The 17,134-nt window shown below is 42.7% G+C and overlaps 1 protein-coding gene across 5 annotated transcripts in view; it reads right to left on the bottom strand.

Moving 5' to 3' along the window:
- The window catches only part of GRM5 (glutamate metabotropic receptor 5), a 286,394-nt gene that overhangs the window by 40,861 nt on the left and 228,399 nt on the right, over positions 1-17,134 (bottom strand). For all 5 annotated transcript variants that reach the window (XM_070944018.1, XM_070944022.1, XM_070944023.1 and 2 more), the window contains exon 7: positions 2,255-3,194. In XM_070944018.1, coding sequence (XP_070800119.1) covers positions 2,255-3,194 — 940 coding nt within the window. The remainder of the gene's footprint in view (positions 1-2,254; positions 3,195-17,134) is intronic.

Genomic DNA, 17,134 nt, shown 5'->3' with positions numbered 1-17,134 from the left:
GGTGGGGGGGGGGGGCGAAATCCTTACTAAGCAGGTATATACAAAAAAGTTTGAAGGCTATTGCTTGTAAGCCGCCCTGAATCTCTGGAGAAGGGCGGCATATAAATTGAACTAATAAATAAATAAATAAACTATGCATGCGTGTGCATGCAGCGTGTGTTTGGTGCACACAGCACATGCACACACAATGTCTGTTTGGTGTGCACTGTGCGTGCCCATGCAGCATGCATTTGGCACGTACTGCACATGTGTGTGCGTGCAGCGAAGCAGTGGCAAACCACAGAGGATTTCACCACTGATATGACCCCAGGATACTGCAACCATCATACCATGTTTCCCCGAAAATAAAACCCTGTCTTATATTTTTTGAACTCTGAAATAAGTATTGGCCTTATTTTCAGAGAGGTCTTATTATTTTGGGGCGCATGGAGCGAGATGGGGCTCCTCTTGTTGTCTTACCTGATTTCCAGCTCTGCGTTTAAATATTTTTGGGGAGGGCTTATTTTCAGGGGGAGGCTTATTTTAGCGCATGTGCTCAAAAGCCCGATTGGGCTTATTATCAGGGGATGTCTTATTTTCGGGGAAACAGGGTCAATATGAATCAGTTGCCAAGCATCTGAATTTCGATCCTGTGACCAAGAAGATCCACAACGGTTGTAAGTGTGAAAAACAGTCATAAGTCACTTTTTTCAGTGCCATTGTAACTTCAAATGGTCACTTAATGAACTGTCATAAGTCGAGGACTGCCTGTATATGAAGTATAGCTGGGAGGAGGAAGCAATTCCCATAACACCAAGAAAAGATATACAGGAACTCTGGTGATCAGTTTAAGAAATCATCTGTTAATACTTGAAAAATTGTCTTCTGCATACATTGCTATTGTATTATTTAATTTAACCAAGTACCAATCCATTTGTTTCCAAGAGAAAGGTCAAGATCCATGATGGGACTATGAACTGTTGTAGGATAAGTTGCATCCCTTCTATGGAGAAAGAAGAAAGCTTGCAAAAAAATAGAAAAGTGGCGAGGAAGAAATAGGAAGAAAAGGAAAATCAGAAGAGTATATTTAGGGAACTTTCCTCCAGTTAGTATCCTCCAAATATCGGGATTCCTAAAATTTAGAAATTATTTATTTATTTGCAAAGTTTATTGGCCACCCATCTTACCACAGAGTAACAGTCGCAAAAGGACAAAAACTATAGAGAATGCTGCTATGCCAATAAATCTGGAGAGTATTAGCTGAAGAAGACGACCTGAATCTAGTTACCATATTTTTCGGTGTATAAGATGCACTCCCCCCCAAAAGTGGGTGGAAATGTCTGTGCGTCTTATAGAGCAAATGTTGCCAAAGCCTTGCCCACCCGCTGACCCCCACCCTTTGGCTTCTGCCTCCCAGCAATTTACTTCCTTGCAGCAAACAGCAAACAGCCTAGTCAGCCTCAGCACAGCCTGATTTAGCATGAACAGCTGATTGGCAGTTGGATTTGCCTCCTGGAATACCGCCTATCAGCTGTTCCATGCTGTGGGGATCACTGCCTCTGTCGCCACCCAAAACTGCTGCTGCCTTTTGCCACCTCCATGCCTCATTTCCGACCTCTGTGTGTCCCATTTTCAGCCCATTCCAGGTGGCAGGGATAGGTGGCAGCGGCAATCCCTGCCATCTGAAACAGGCCAAAAATGGGGTGCATGGAGGCCAAAAATGGGATGCATGGAGGCTAAAAATGGGGCACGCAGAGAAGGCATTAGGTGGCGAAAGCGATGGACGGTGACAGCAGGGATGGGCGGCGGTGATCCCTGCAGCCTGGAACAGCTGATAGGTGGTATTCCGGGAGGCTGATCCAACCGCCAATCAGCTGCTCAGGCTAGATCAGACTGTGCTGAAGCTGACCAGACTGTTTGCTGTTTGCTGCAAGGAGGCAAATTGCTGGGAGATAGAGGCAGATTTTTTTTCTTGTTTTCCTCCCCAAAAGCTAGGTGTGTCTTATAGTTCAGAGTGTTTTATAGTCCGAAAAATATGGTAGGTAAAATAATTTCATCACAAATTCAGAATACAAATGCTTAAATATTTTCTGTGTTGCCAAAAAGATACAAAACAAAGCCCAATGCAATGAAGGTTCCTGAATCTTGAAGAACACCCAGATTGCTCTAAATAATATCTGCGAAATATACAGCATCGTAGAAGCAATCATGCTTAAAATCAGCATTTTCTCTCTTCCCATCTGGCCCGCAAGAAATCCACTAAATCAAGGATTACCTTAGAGTTTCTCCAGAAGATCCCCTTCTTTTCCACAGGTTGATCAAACTGCTTGAACGGCTGGCCGCAGAAGAAGGCTTCCCATCGCCCACGTGCATGCGAACCACAGTCGACGTGGTGAACGCGCTGCGTACATTCCTCTCTGGCTTGGCAAGAATGATGTACACCTTTGGTACGAACATGCAACCGAGGGCCACGGTGGCACTCAGGCTTACCGAAAAGCACATGGTGATAATCTTATAGTTGCTCCCGAAATAAATTGGCACAAAGGCCAGCCAGATGATGCAGGTGGTATACATGGTGAAGGCGATATATTTGGCCTCGTTGAAATTTGCAGGGACGTTTCTGGTCTTGAACGCGTAAAAGGTGCAGCTTAAAATGAGCAAACCATTGTATCCAAGCGGGGTTACGACCCCCAGGTTGGTGGTGTTGCATATCAGGTAGACTTCTCGGATACTTGGGTAATGGTGCTTGACATCCGGAGGCTCCATAATGAAGAGGGCGACGATGATGCCAAGCTGAACGCAGATCAAGATAAAAGCAATGACCAGCTGGGCACAAGCGCTCATGAACCGCGGCTTCTTGGTACAGATTTTCTTCTTACTGCCGGCCAGAATCCGGGCAATGCGGTTGGTTTTCGTCACCAGAGCTGAGTAGCTCATAGCTGGGGAGAGACCAATGCCAATCCTTTGAAGGTAACAGTAGATCTGCTGGGGCTTTGCGATCAGGCAGAAGGTGCACAGGTAACCCAAAAAGATGCCAGCCAAGATGATGTAGCAGAGCTCACGGCTGGAAGATTTGACCACCGGCGTGTCACGGTACATGATGAATACGGCAGTGACGAATAAAGTAGCCAGGAGACCCAAGCAGGCAAAAACCACGGCGGCGATAGGTTCTGGATCACCCCATCGTAAATATTCAACTGGGATTAAATCGCAACCTGGTAAGGAGAGGAATAAAAGAAGACAACGGGTTTAAATAAAAACAAAAACCAGCAGCCCTGGTTAAGGCAAGTAGCAATAGCACTTAAACTTATATACCACTTTACAGTGCTTTTACAGCTGTCTCTAAGCGGTTTACAGAGTCAGCCTATTGCCCCCAACAACCTGGGTCCTCATTTTATCAGCCTCGGAAGGATGGAAGGCTGAGTCAACCTTGAGCCTGGTGGGATTCGAACTGCCAAATTGCAGTCAGCTGGCAGTCAGCAGAAGTAGTCTGCAGTACTGCACTCTAACCACTGTGCCACTGTGGCTCTGTAGACACCTATTCCTTGATATGTTGCTGATGAGAAAACGAATCATTGCTCCTTCTACTGCAATCTTTCTTCAATCAATCTAGAAATCACCTAGAGGTTTGTTGAAATTTGTTTATTGAAATATAGAAATCACCTAGAGGTTTACTGAGATTTGTCTGAGCAGTTAAGAGGCTCTGATGAAATTACCTGGGCTCAGTTGGACGTGATTAATATTTGGTTGGGAGGTTACCAGTAAATACTGAAATAGAATTCACAGGGAAGCTGAGATAATATCTGTGATGGAATGTTGTCTGGATTCCCAGAAGGGAGGGAGCACATTCCAGAGGAGCAAAAGACAACTCAGTTTGTGTGAGAGAAAGAGGGTGAGGATGGCTCCTCCCTAATAGTTCCCTGAGTATATTCTTTATGTGGCTGGTACTTTGTTTTAGTTTGGCAAGATGCTGTCTTTAGGTGAGGAACAATAATGAAATCTTCTTGGAAGAGTCACAACTTGTCTTCCTTGAGTTTTGGAACATGATATCAATCTTTTTCCATTAATGACTGCTATCATCCCCATGTTCTGGGAATTATTAGGGAAGAGGGTTTTTTTTTTTCACACAACATATCTGAAGTAAATTGTCTTTTGCTTTTCTGGAATGCATTCCTTCCCGCTTGGGAATCTAGATTACATTCCATCACAATTTTCTAGAAAATGGCAGTAGCAAAAGTTTTGCTGTACTGTTGCCCAGAAAACTACATGGGGATGTTAACAAAATCACTAGGAGTTGATTTGGACTCAAAAGAAAATTGACTTATTTAAATTTGGTCACGATTTCTTAGCCTTATTAAAAAGTTTTCCTTAACAGATATACTGATTTTGTTCTGGGTAAAAAAAATATCTCCTGGATTTCTCCCTCCCTCCCTCCCTCCCTTCCCTTCCCTTCCCTTCCCTTCCCTTCCCTTCCCTTCCCTGTTCTCTCTCCCCTCCCTTATTTAGAAAACACACACACACAATGCACATACACAATGCCAACTACTTCATTCCTCCCTCCCTCCCTCCCTTCTTTCCTTCCCTCTTGTACTTTATTTATTGTTTTCATTTTTTTGTTTTTCTCTTGGCAATTTCTTGCAGTAAAGAAGAAATGGGAAAAAAATAACTTACAAAAATCTCTATCAGAAGTGTCGGTTGCAGGCAAAACTATGCCCAGGAAATGTGAACCCTCTGAAAATTTGTCCCAAATATGTATACTTGAAGTTTGAAAGCAGGTCAAACACCTTCAGGGCATTATTTTTTTAAAAAATAACCACGTTGATGTCAAAAATTGGCAAAACGTGATAAATTTAGATTTGAAGGGTGAAGTGAAAAAACATACGAGGTTAAAATTCTGACACCCCCCCCCCCCCAAGTCTCTGGTACCATCACAACATGGATGAGGAGCCTTGGTAGTACAGTGGTTTAAAGCACCCTGTTATTAACACAGCTGCCTGCAATTACAGCAGGTTCGAATCTCACCAGGCTCAAGGTTGACTCAGCCTTCCATCCTTTCTAAGGTAGGTTAAATGAGGACCCAGTTTGTGGGGGCAATTAGCTGACTTTGTATAAATATACAAAAGTATGAAGGCTATTGCTTAACGCATTGTAAGCCGCCCTGAGTCTCCGGAGAAGGGCGGCATATAAATCAAATTAAAAAATAAAAAAAAATAAAAAACATGCTCCTGGGGTACCTATAGACGAGTGGTGGGATTCAACCGGTTCGCATCACTTCAGACAAACCGGTTGCTCAATTGCTAGCTGACCCCATCCCTCGCTGCCCCTTCCAGAAGTCCCCATCCGCCCTGTTTTTGCTCCCAGGAGGCTGCAGGGAGGCCTACTAGGCCCAAAACAGGGCACGGGTGTGTGTGCAGTACGCTCTACCCCTTAGGCCCATTTTTGCTTCCGGGGGGGGTGCAGGAGGCCAAGTGCTACCTGTCACACCCCCTGGTCATGCCCATCATGGCCACGCCCACCCAGCCAGTCATTAGGGCAGAGAACCGGTTGTTAAATTATTTGAATCCCACCACTGCTATAGGCATCTCCCCAAATAAGACTATAAAGTCTATGCGAGTAGCAACACTAAACAGCCTTGGCTGAGCTTGGAAGATGAGAAGGGTTAGGCTTGGTCTTTCATGCAAAAAGAACCATCCGAGAACCCCCGTTGGCTTGACAGTTGATAGAACAAGGCAGAGGTGCACCATTTCTATACTGTTGACAAGAAAAGAATATGGGCACATCCATGAAGTCATCAGAATCAAAACCCAACATGAAGAAAAGCTTTCTCTTTACAAAAAAAAAGGAACCCACTTGTCTGCTCTGACCGCAAAATGGTTGCATGTCTGTGATTTGCAAAAAGAGTTGAGGAAACCTGTAGGTAGTTTAGTATATATATAGTATATATATATAGTTTAGTTAAGGAACTGGTTTAGTGAAGCGGCTAAGGCACTAGGCTAGATAGAATCCAGAAAATTGTGAGTTTTAGTTTTGCCTTAGGGCATGGGGCCACTTAGGCTGACTTTGGGCCAGCCGCTCTTTCTCAGCCCTAGGAAGGATGCAATGGCAAAACACTTCCCCAAAACTTTGCCAAGAAAACTTCAGGAACTTGCCTAGACCCTAGGCAGTCAACAAGGGTCAAGATTGACAGGAAAGAAGGAAGGAAGGTAGGAAGGAAGGAAGGAAAGAAGGAAGGAAGGAAGGAAGGAGGAAAGAGAAAGAAAGAAGGAAGGAAGGAAGGAAGAAAGGAAGGAAGGAAGGAGAAAGGAAGAAAGAAGGAAGGAAGGAAGGAAGGAGGAAAGAGAAAGAAAGAAGGAAGGAAGGAAGGAAGGAAGGAGAAAGAAGGAAGGAAGGAAGGAGAAAGAAGGAAGGAAGGAAGTAGGGAGGGAGGGAGGGAGAGACAGAGGGAAGTAGGGAGGGAGGGAGGAAAGAAGGAAGGAAGGATGGATGGATGGAAGGAGGGAGGAAGGGAGGGAAGGAGGGAGGGAGGGAGGAAAGAAGGAAGGAAGGAAGGAAGGAAGGTTCTTTGTCTATATAGGCAGTCCTTGACTTACAACAGGTTGTTTGCTGACCGTTCAAAGTTACAACAATTCCGAAAAAGTTAACTTCTAGCTGTTTTTCACACATGACCGGTGCAGCATCCCCATGGTCATGTAATCAAAATCCAGATACTTGGCAACTGGCATGTATTTATGTCAGTTACAATGTCCCGGACTCATGTGATGGATCCCCTTTTGTGACCGTCTGACAAGCAAAGTCAATGAGGAAGCCAGATTCACTTAACAACCATGTTACTAACTTAAGACCTGCAGCGATTCACTTAAACCACGGTGGCCAGAAAGTAAAATGTGGCAAAACTCAACAACTATCTCACTTAGCAATAAACATTTTGGGCTCAGGTATGGTCATTAGTCGAGGACTACCTGAATTCCATTTTACTAGATGAAATTCCCACCATAACACTAGTTGCACCAGACATTTTTCTAACCACAATTCCATTATCCTTTTGACAAATATCTTATTAGAATCATTTTTTTTTTAAATTTGATTTATATGCCGCCCTTCTCCGGAGACTCAGGGCGGCTTACAATGCGTTAAGCAATAGCCTTCATACTTTTGTATATTTATACAAAGTCAGCTTATTGCCCCCACAAACTGGGTCCTCATTTCACCTACCTTAGAAAGGATGGAAGGCTGAGTCAACCTTGAGCCTTGGAGAGATTCGAACCAGCAGAAATTGCAGGCAGCTGTGTTAATAACAGGGTGCACTAAACCACTGTACTATCAAGGCTCTTAACCTGTTCTCTAAGCTAATATACCCTGTTTTCCCCAAAATAAGACATCCCCTGCTAATAAGCCTGATCGGGCTTTTAAGTGCATGGCAATAAGATCAAGCGCTTATTTCAGGGTTCAAAAAAATATAAAACGGTTGATCTCCTAGTCCAGTTTTTCTCAATCTTGACAACTTGAAGAAGCTGGCTGAGGAGCCTGAGTGGCGTAGGAGGCTAATGCCTCCTACTAAGGCAGCATTTAACATCCATCTGCCTGCAATTACTGTGAGTTCAATTCTCACCAGGCTCAAGGTCGACTCAGCCTTCCATCCTTTCTAAGGTGGGTAAAATGAGGACCCGGATTGTGGGGGCAATAAGCTGATTTTGTATAAAATATACAAAAGTATGAAAGCTATTGCTTAACGCATTGTAAGCCGCCCTGAGTCTCCGGAGAAGGGCGGCATATAAAAATAAATAATAATAAAAAAAATTCTGGGAATTAAAGTCCACTCAGCTTCAAGGAGCTAAGGTTGAGAACCATTGACCTAGTCCAATACCCTTCTTCTGAACTGATTATGTGGTCTACAGCTCGTGAGTTGTAACTGATAAAGCTGGCACTTAATCATCATCTTCTTTTAATGACCCCATAATCCCTTGGAGGATGGGGTCTGGGCAACTGAATGGAGTTAGCAGAATGTTTTACTGGCCGGGTGCCCTTCCTGTTGCCGATGCGGAGTTTTGTTCAGCAGATATATTCTCATTGTGCCCAGAAAGAGAAATATCTACCTCTACCTAGGATCGAACTCACAGCCTCCTGATTGTGAGGCGAGATTTCTACCTCTAGGCCACCACACCACTCCTAAAGCTGGCACTTAAATGACTCTTCTGAATCTTGTAGGTGCCATAACTTTGCCTTCTCAGGCTGCTTTGATGAGAAATTGATTGGTATCTGATTTCCCTCAAAGTTAATCCGTTTTATCATTTGCCAAACATGAAGCCACCTGAAGAGGATCTTAGCCAGTCTATAGAATAGAATAGAATAGAATAGAATAGAATAGAATAGAATAGAATAGAATAGAATAGAATAGAATAGAATAGAATAGAATAGAATAGAATAGAATAACAGTTGGGAGGGACCTTGGAGGTCTTTTAGTCCAATCCCCTGCTCAAGAAGGAAATCTTGTACCATTTCAGACAAATGGTTATCTAATCTCTTTTTAAAAATTTCCAGTGTTGGAGCATTCACAACTTCTGGAGGCAAGTTGTTCCACTGATTAATTGTTCCAACTGTCAGGAAATTTCTCCTTAGTTCTAAGTTGCTTCTCTCCTTGATTAGTTTCCACCCATTGCTTCTTGTCCTGCCCTCAGGTGCTTTGGAGAATAGCTTGGCTCCCTCTTCTTTGGGGCAGCCCCTGAGATATTGGAAGACTGCTATCATGTCTTCCCTAGTCCTTCTTTTCATTAAACTAGACATACCCAGTTCCTGCAACTGTTCTTCATATGTTTTGGCCTCCAGTCCCCTAATCATCTTGGTTGCTCTTCTCTGCATTCTACCCAGAGTCTCCACATCTTTTTTACATCATGGCGACCAAAACTGGATGCAGTATTCTGAGTGTGCCCTTAAGGGTCTTAGGGTCTCCCATTCCATCTCGCACGGATTGCATTTTCTTTTGTAATTTATAATTATATGTCAGCCATCCTTCCTTTTAGTTTGTAACCGACACATAACTCTGCAGATTAACCTTGTCGTAATGATCATATCCCACATTAATATTTAGCTTCCACTCTCTCCCTCTTTTCACACCCAGAAAGGGCAATTCCTTTAGCTCTTCAGCTGATTAATCAAGCAACTGCAGTAGTCATATATTTAAATTTTAAACTCTTCACATATGGCACCAGATGACTCGTTTCTCACTTCCTAGAATAAACAGTTGACATTTTATGCTGTCCTTAAATGTGCCTTGCAATGCAATTTCTCAGATGTTTTCTTTCCCTATGAAAAAGGCCATGTTTCTTTCTCTCTTTCTTTCTGCATTATTCTCCAGGCACATGATAGATGCTTTTGAATTTCCCTGGGTGACATTTTGGAGCTAAGCTGATTGTTAATGTTGACATTGTGTTCTGCTATGTATCACTCTGAAGCGGTTGGATTTATTAACTTGTCTCAGCCCCCCCCAAATTCACTGGCTCGGTAGAAGTTCCTTAAAATTCCCTAGATAGATTGTTTAGTCCACAAATTACTGATTCAGTTCCCCTGAGTAGTGAGTCTCCTATCATCAACACATGCCCCTTTTTTTCTACTGGAAAAAAAGGCTTACTTTTTCCGGTCTACTTTTCTTCCTGTCATCGGTGCACTTAATGAGGTCCCTTCTCTTGATGTCCCTTGATGTTCTTTCTTGCTTCAAACGCTCTACTATCATCCCAGTGCTGAAGAAGCCCACCATCAAGGAACTGAATGACTACAGAAGAGGTGGGTTTCAGCAAGTTCTGACCAGTTCTGGAGAACTGGTAGCGGAAATTTTGAATAGTTCCGAGAACCGGTAGTAAAAATTCTGACTGGCCCCACCCCCATCTATTCTCTGCCTCCCAAGTCCCAGCTGATTGGGAGGAAATGGGGAGTATCCTTCCCCTGGAGTGGGATGGGAATGGAGATTTTACAGTATCCTTCCCCTGGAGTGGGATGGGAATGGAGATTTTACAGTATCCTTCCCCTGCCACACCCACCAAGCCATGCCACGTCCACCAAGCCACACCCATAGAACCAATAGTATAATTTTTTGAAACCCACCACTGGACTACAGACCAGTTGCTCTAACATCTGTAGTCATGAAAGGCTAGTGCTGTTCCACTTGAAAACCAACATGGATCCGCTGTGTAACCCATCTCCTCCCACTTATGACTATATGGCTGTAAACTTGTTGCTTATATCCTTACGATTTATATTGACTGTTTCCTAGTATGATTTGATTGCTTATTTGTACCCTATGGCTATCATTAAGTGTTGTACCTTATGATTCTTGACGAATGTATCTTTTCTTTATGTACACTGAGAGCATATGCACCATGACAAATTCCTTGTGTGTCCTATCACACTTGGCCAATAAAGAATAGAATAGAATAGAATAGTTCATTTCTAGTGTACAGCAAGCAGTTTGGATTCCTTGCCTAAACCCAGATTTGTTGGGACTACTTACTTTTGATATTTTTTTATCCCCCATGAATAAAAGACTGTTACTGCCCTGTTAAAAAAAGGGGTTTGTTTTACTCACGAGTAAATGGCTTATAATTATTTGTGAAAGCTGTGTCAGAACACCATCAATCTGTCTCTAAAGGTTCATTTTGGACTATCTCTAAAAAGGATTGTTAATTGTTCCATACTAGGAGGCATGGTAGCTCAGTGACTTAATTACTTTGGAGATGGTCTTTGCATCAGAGTTTTGAGTCCTAGCATGGCAGGGTGAGCTCCCATCATTGGCCTCAGCTTCTGCCCACCTAGCAGTTTGAAAGCTTGTTATACGCAACTAGATAAATAGGTACCTCTTCGGTGAGCAGATGAGCTGGCGCTTTGTGAGGATGGTTAGAATCCTGCTGGCGCTGGATCTTCCCAGTTGCAATGCCCATTTGCAAGGCAGTTTCAGTGGAGGGAGTGGGTCTGGGATTGCATTGTATTTGTGTCAGAAGCATCAAAGCACTTTCAATTGAAACATTTAGCTGATGACATCACTGTTGCCTGAGGGACTCTCAATGTTGTTGTTGTTAGTTGCGAAGTTATGTTCGACCCATCATGATCCCATGGACAATGTTCCTCCAGGTCTTCCCGTCCTCTACCATCCTCTGGAGTCCATTTAAACTCACACCTCCTGCTTCAGTGACTCCATCCAGCCACCTCATTCTCTATTGTCCCTTTTTTCTTTTGCCTTCAATCTTTCCCAGCATTAGGCTTTTCTCCAGTGAGTCCTTCCTTCTCATTAGGTGGCCAAAGGATTTGAGTTTCATCTTCAGGATCTGGCCTTCTAAAGAGCAGTCAGGGTTGATATCCTCTAGGACTGACCGATTGGATTACCTTGCAGTCCGAGGGACTCGCAGGAGTCTTCTCTAGCACCAGAGTTCAAAGGCCTCAATTCTTTGATGCTCAGCCTTCCTTATGGTCCAACTTTCACAGCCATACATTGCAACTGGAACACCATAGCCTTGACTATATGCACTTTTGTTGACCCCTCTAAATAGGGAGCTAATTTCATGTCCATGGCAGGAGCTGAAGCAAAGGATGGGAACTCAAGCCATGCCATAGCAGCACTTGGGTCTCAAACACAGGCTTAATAACTTCCAATCCAGCATCCTAACTATGTGAGCCACCATGCTCCTACGGCCACAGATGACACTGCAGGAAAGCCATTCATCTTTCTTTCTAGTGTGGAAGTAGCTTGCTCCCTATGTCACACCTTGGAAAGCATGTAAGAATGAACCAAACATGGCTAGCAGTCTTAGACAGCTAGCCATGATTGGTTGCGAGCCCTATCCGTGGCCCCCACGGATAGGGCTCGCAACTTGGGCATCCTCCTGGATGCACGGCTGTCTTTAGAAGAGCATATGACAGCCGTGGCCAGGGGGGCTTTTTATCAGGTCCGCCTGATTCACCAGTTGCATCCCTTTCTGGATCGGGACTCCTTACGCACAGTCACTCAGGCACTCGTCACTTCCCGCCTGGACTACTGCAATGCTCTCTACATGGGGCTCCCCTTGAGGAGTACCCGGAGGCTCCAACTGGTGCAGAATGCGGCCATGCAGGGGATTATGGGAGCGAGGGGGCGCTCCCATGTGACACCTCTCCTGCGTGAGCTGCATTGGCTTCCAGTGGTCTTCTGGGTGCGCTTCAAGGTGTTGGTTACCACCTTTAAAGCGCTCCATGGCATAGGACCTGGGTATTTGCGGGACCGCCTTCTGCCGCCGATAGCCTCCCACCGACCAGTACGCTCCCACAGAGAGGGACTTCTCAGGGTGCCGTCAACCAGGCAATGTCAGCTGACGACCCCCAGGGGGAGGGCCTTCTCTGTGACAGCTCCTGCCCTCTGGAACGATTTGCCCCCGGAGATACGAAGGATATCGGATCTCCGGGTCTTTCGCCGTGCCCTGAAAACTTTTCTTTTCCATCAAGCAGGACTGGTGTGAACCCCCCCCTTTTTTTTAGTTTTTTAATTTCTTAGTTTCTTAGCTTTTAATTTGTCAATGGGTTTTAATTCGAATTGTTTTAAATTTGGGCCAAAGTATGTAATTCTTTTAATAATTTTAAATTTTGTATTGGTATGTGTTTTAGTTCTGATTTTGCACCACCCTGAGTCCACTAGGAGAAGGGCGGTATACAAATTGAATAAAATAAATAAAATAAATAAATAAATAAGCTACTGCTCTGCGTTAGCATTGTATTCTCCTGACTAATGCTACATCGCCACACGCTAAATCGTAATAATTGTTCCTTACTGTGTTCAATTTAGTCGCAGTCTTCTTCCTTTATACTTCAAGGCCACCCATCTTAGCCGAGGCATAATGTTCCCTCGGTCAAATGAAATCTGATGTGACACCAAGGAAAAAAAAATTGCTCCAAACATTAAAGCAATCTGATTTTTCAGTTCTCTTCTATTTCTCCCAATAGCGAGAATTGATTGAATTTTTCATGCAGTGTAATTTGATGGTATCGTATTATTTTAAAAAAGTTTTAGAGAAGCCAGCAGGGTGACACAGAATGCAGAGTCATAACTTATATGATAGCCAGCAGCTGAAGTTTCATGCCGAATGAGAATTCTAATTGCCGACTGCTAGAATTATTCATTTTTTAAAATGCATCTCTCAAGGCGCATGGTAGCTTCTAGAGGAAAAACGAGGAGGAAGGGAACAGTATAATGCTAAAAACTAATTTTCTTTCTTTTGATAATAATTTTGAGATAGGTAAGGTGTGGCATATGCAAACTGTTTTTAACTTCCAAGATATAGCAATAATAGAACGTATTTGCAGCAGAAAAAATAAAGGCATAAGCAAATCTGCACCGAAGGAATTTTATCTGTAGACTAGTAGGAGCTATACTATATAACTAAATTATCCAGGTACTATGTAAAGAAAGTTTATGTTATTTTTTTTTTTAAAAAAAGCAGAGGTTTCTTGGTATGTTTAAGTAGTCCATTCTACAAAATGTAACCAACTCCTTCCATATAATTGATTGATCCAAACATTGACCCAAAGCTCACTAGTAATTCCTTTAAGCCAGGGGTCTTCAAACTTTTTAAACAGGGGGCCAATTCACGGTCCCTCAAATTGTTAAGGGGCCGGATTGGCTACGTGGGCATAGCTAGGTGATCATGTGACTGGGTGGGCATGGCTAGGTGGGCATGTGACTAGCTGGGCATGGCCAATTTAGCAGTCCATCAAACAATACACACAAATTAAACTTTAATTTGTTTTGCTCCTGGAGATGTTTTACTTGCTTTTGTTTGCATGTTGTTCTTTTGGTTGACTTTTCTTTTTACTAGATCATTTTTTAAGTTGTTTAGGAGTCTAATGGTCCACTTCAGGAAACTCAGTTTTGCAGCAATTCTTCTCAGCCCCAAGGAGCTTACAATCAATAAATCTCTCTCTGTGTCTCTCTCTCTGTGTCTCTTGTCTCTGTCTGTCTCTCTTTCTCTCTCTTTCTCTCCCTCTCTTTCTCTGTCTCTCTCTCTCTCCCTTTCTCTCTCTCTCTCTCGGTCCTGTTTTTGGCCTCCCCTGCTTCCAGTAGCACTCTGCTAGCCAAAAATATTGGCCTTACCTTCCAATTCTAGCCCGTGGGGCTCGCGAATGTAAGTCTTGAACTCGGCTGAAGGGTGGGGGGCAGTGGGTGGGTGGGGTGATGTGGGCGGGGCAGCCTTGTGGTCCGGCATGGGCTGGATTAATAGTTTTGGCAGGTCGTATCTGGCCCGTGGGCCGTAGTTTGAGCATCCCTGCTTTAAGCCAATGGATATTTATAATTATCACTAACTCTTGAGTTCTCCAGAATTCTTCATTAGGCTGATTGTTTTGGAGATCTTCCACATTACCTTTGATTGGACTGGAGGTGAAGTCGAGTGGCCAATCTATAAAAAATTGAGTTGACAACTGAACTTGGTAGGAGCCTGGTTTAGCTCAACAGACAGAAGCACTGTAATTTAACACCAGCTGTCTGCAATCAAAGTAAGATCGAATCTCTCCAAGGCTCAAGGTCGACTCAGCCTTCCATCCTTTCTAAGGTAGGTAAATTGAGGACCCAGTTTGTGGAGGCAATAAGCTGACTTTGTATAAATATACAAAAGTATGAAGGCTATTGCTTAACGCACTGTAAACTGCCCTGAGTCTCCGGAGAAGGGCGGCATATAAATCAAATTAAAAAAAAACTTACTCCACCAGACTAGGAAGAGGTCAGCCAAGGTAACAATTTATTAATATTCTAAAAGTATGACTCCGTTGGCTTTCTTTTAGGGAACTTCTTGATAGCTCTACAGTACTAAAGAACTGAGCTATGTTCCAGGAAAAGAAGGAGAAAAGAAAAAAAAAAGTGGTGTTGATAGGAGAGACTATTGGTAGCTCTGGATTGAACTGTGGAGTCCTTGGTGCTCTCTGAGCTTGGTAATGTTTCCTTACCCAACTGAGTGTTGTAGGGTCACTAAGTAACATCATTGGTGCTAGAAGGTGTTAGATTCTGGAAGGTGCTAGAATCTAGCACTGATGATGCTACCTAGATTGGTAATGAAACATCTGCAAGAAAACAGCCAAGCTCAGAGAGCACTAAGGACTCCACAAAGAGGTGGCATCCTTATTTCTTTTCTTTCCATCAGTAAGAGATTTCCTTCATGGTTGTAATAATAAAATATTGGATCTGTAAGTTGAGTCATTAACTAAATTTCTCTCTCTCTCTCTTTTCTCTCTCATCTCCCTCTCTCTCATCTCCCTCTCTCATCTATCTATCTATTGTTTGTCTGTCTGCTGTCTCATCTCTCTCTCTCTCTCTTTTCTCTCTCTCATCTCTCTCTCCCTCTCTCTCTCTCTTATGTCTCTCTCATCTATCTATTGTTTGTCTGTCTGTCTCCTCTCTCTCTCTCTTTTCTCTCTCTCTCTCTCTATATATCTATCTATCTATCTATCTATCTATCTATCTATCTATCTATCTATCTATCTATCTATCATCTATCTATCTATCTAAATCTATCTATGATCTCTCTCTCTCATCTCTCTATTGTCTGTCTGTCTGTCTGTCTGTCTGTCTGTCTGTCTGTCTCTCATATCTCTCTCTCTACCTACCTATCTATGTCTCTCTCTTATCTCTCTCTCCTCTCTCTCTCTCTCTCTCTCTCTATCATCTATCTTTATCATCCATTCATCTAGTACCTGCATTTCTGTCATCTCAAAAATCAAACCATCAGCACATCTAGAGGACATGAAGAATTAAAAATGCTTGCTCAGAGGGAAGGTTGATCAAAGGCTGGTGGGATTAATAACATTGACTCTCTTCTTGTACTTTTCAAAGCTACTGAAATTAACAATTTCTTTTATCTACTGCGCTAATCACAAAGACTGTGAGTTTATCTTATTTTCCTCCTCTGAGAACAGTTCAAAAACAGTAATAACCCAAGGGGGAAAAAAAATAAATCAAGGAGGAAGAGACCAAGAGAAGGGAAAAATCAGTCTACAGAACATACTTGCCTTCCCAACAGGTGTGTCCTCCCTCTAAATGCAATTCACTTTCACTTTAAGTATCAATCTAACTAAAATAATGTTCTTTTAAATACTTCGGAACCCTAGGAGGGAAGACTTAAAGCAAATGCTGATGAACAATAAAGCTGCTGTATAGGAAGAATGCAATATGCATTTATACTCACATTAAAAACAAACAAACTCTGAATATTTATCAGAGCAAATGGGAGCAGATGTGAATCTTTTTTTTTGAAAAAATGAAATGACAAAGGGATCCTTTCCAGTATTGGTTAATTTTTAAAAGCTCAAAGTACTTACAGCATCACCAAGCTCTTTCCACAAGACTTCATCTCTTCTTTATCGCTATCTGGACTGAGTGATCAAGGGATATCATTTCATCTCAAAACTATCCCAGGAAAATCCAAAAATGAAGCTTCTAATCCACAAAGAGGGATAAAGCTCTTAATGCGAATGCTAGGGTTTTTGTACAAGATGAAAAGAACTTACAGAGAATATGTCTTTTTTTAAAAAAAAAAAATATGATTGTATCTACGTGTGTGTTTCAAGACAAATGAAATATGCACCAGCTCTGATGAATGAATGAATAACAAACAAATGAACAAATATATGTATTATGTATGCACAAACACACACATTGAGGGGGAGACCAAAGGTAACGGATTGCGCTTGTGGCTGGAATTCATCCCACTATAGCAGAGGTCTTCAAACTTGGCAGCTTTAAGACTTGTGGACTTCAACTCCCAGAATTCTCCAGCCAGCATAGCTGCATAGGGAGCATAGGGAGTTGAAGTCCACAAGTCTTAAAGCTGCCAAGTTTGAAGACCTCTGCACTATAGATTCTTCTGAGCTTAAACTGCCACTCCTAGAGGAATCTTTCCATTTTTATCCAGTTTTTATAATATTGTCCCAAATACAGAGCTTCTGCTAAACCTAAATTGTGCTTGAGACCTCATCAAAAATCTTGGGTTAAAGAATATAAGTACTCTTTGAAATGTTTTCTGTCCCAATTGGAACTTTATCTCAATTAATTATTTCCATGCTGTCAAAAATAAGAAAAAATGATTTACAGGGAAGGGAAGAGAAAAGAAGAGAAGAGAAGAGAAGAGAAGAGAAGAGAAGAGAAGAGAAGAGA

The sequence above is a fragment of the Pituophis catenifer genome, unplaced genomic scaffold, assembly GCF_029215685.1.
Source record: "Pituophis catenifer annectens isolate HBS135680 unplaced genomic scaffold, rPitCat1.0.hap2 SCAF_4, whole genome shotgun sequence".
Classification (NCBI taxonomy): Eukaryota; Metazoa; Chordata; class Lepidosauria; order Squamata; family Colubridae; genus Pituophis; species Pituophis catenifer.
Note: the sequence above shows the minus strand (reverse complement) of the source record. Positions and strands in the feature narration are given on the sequence as shown.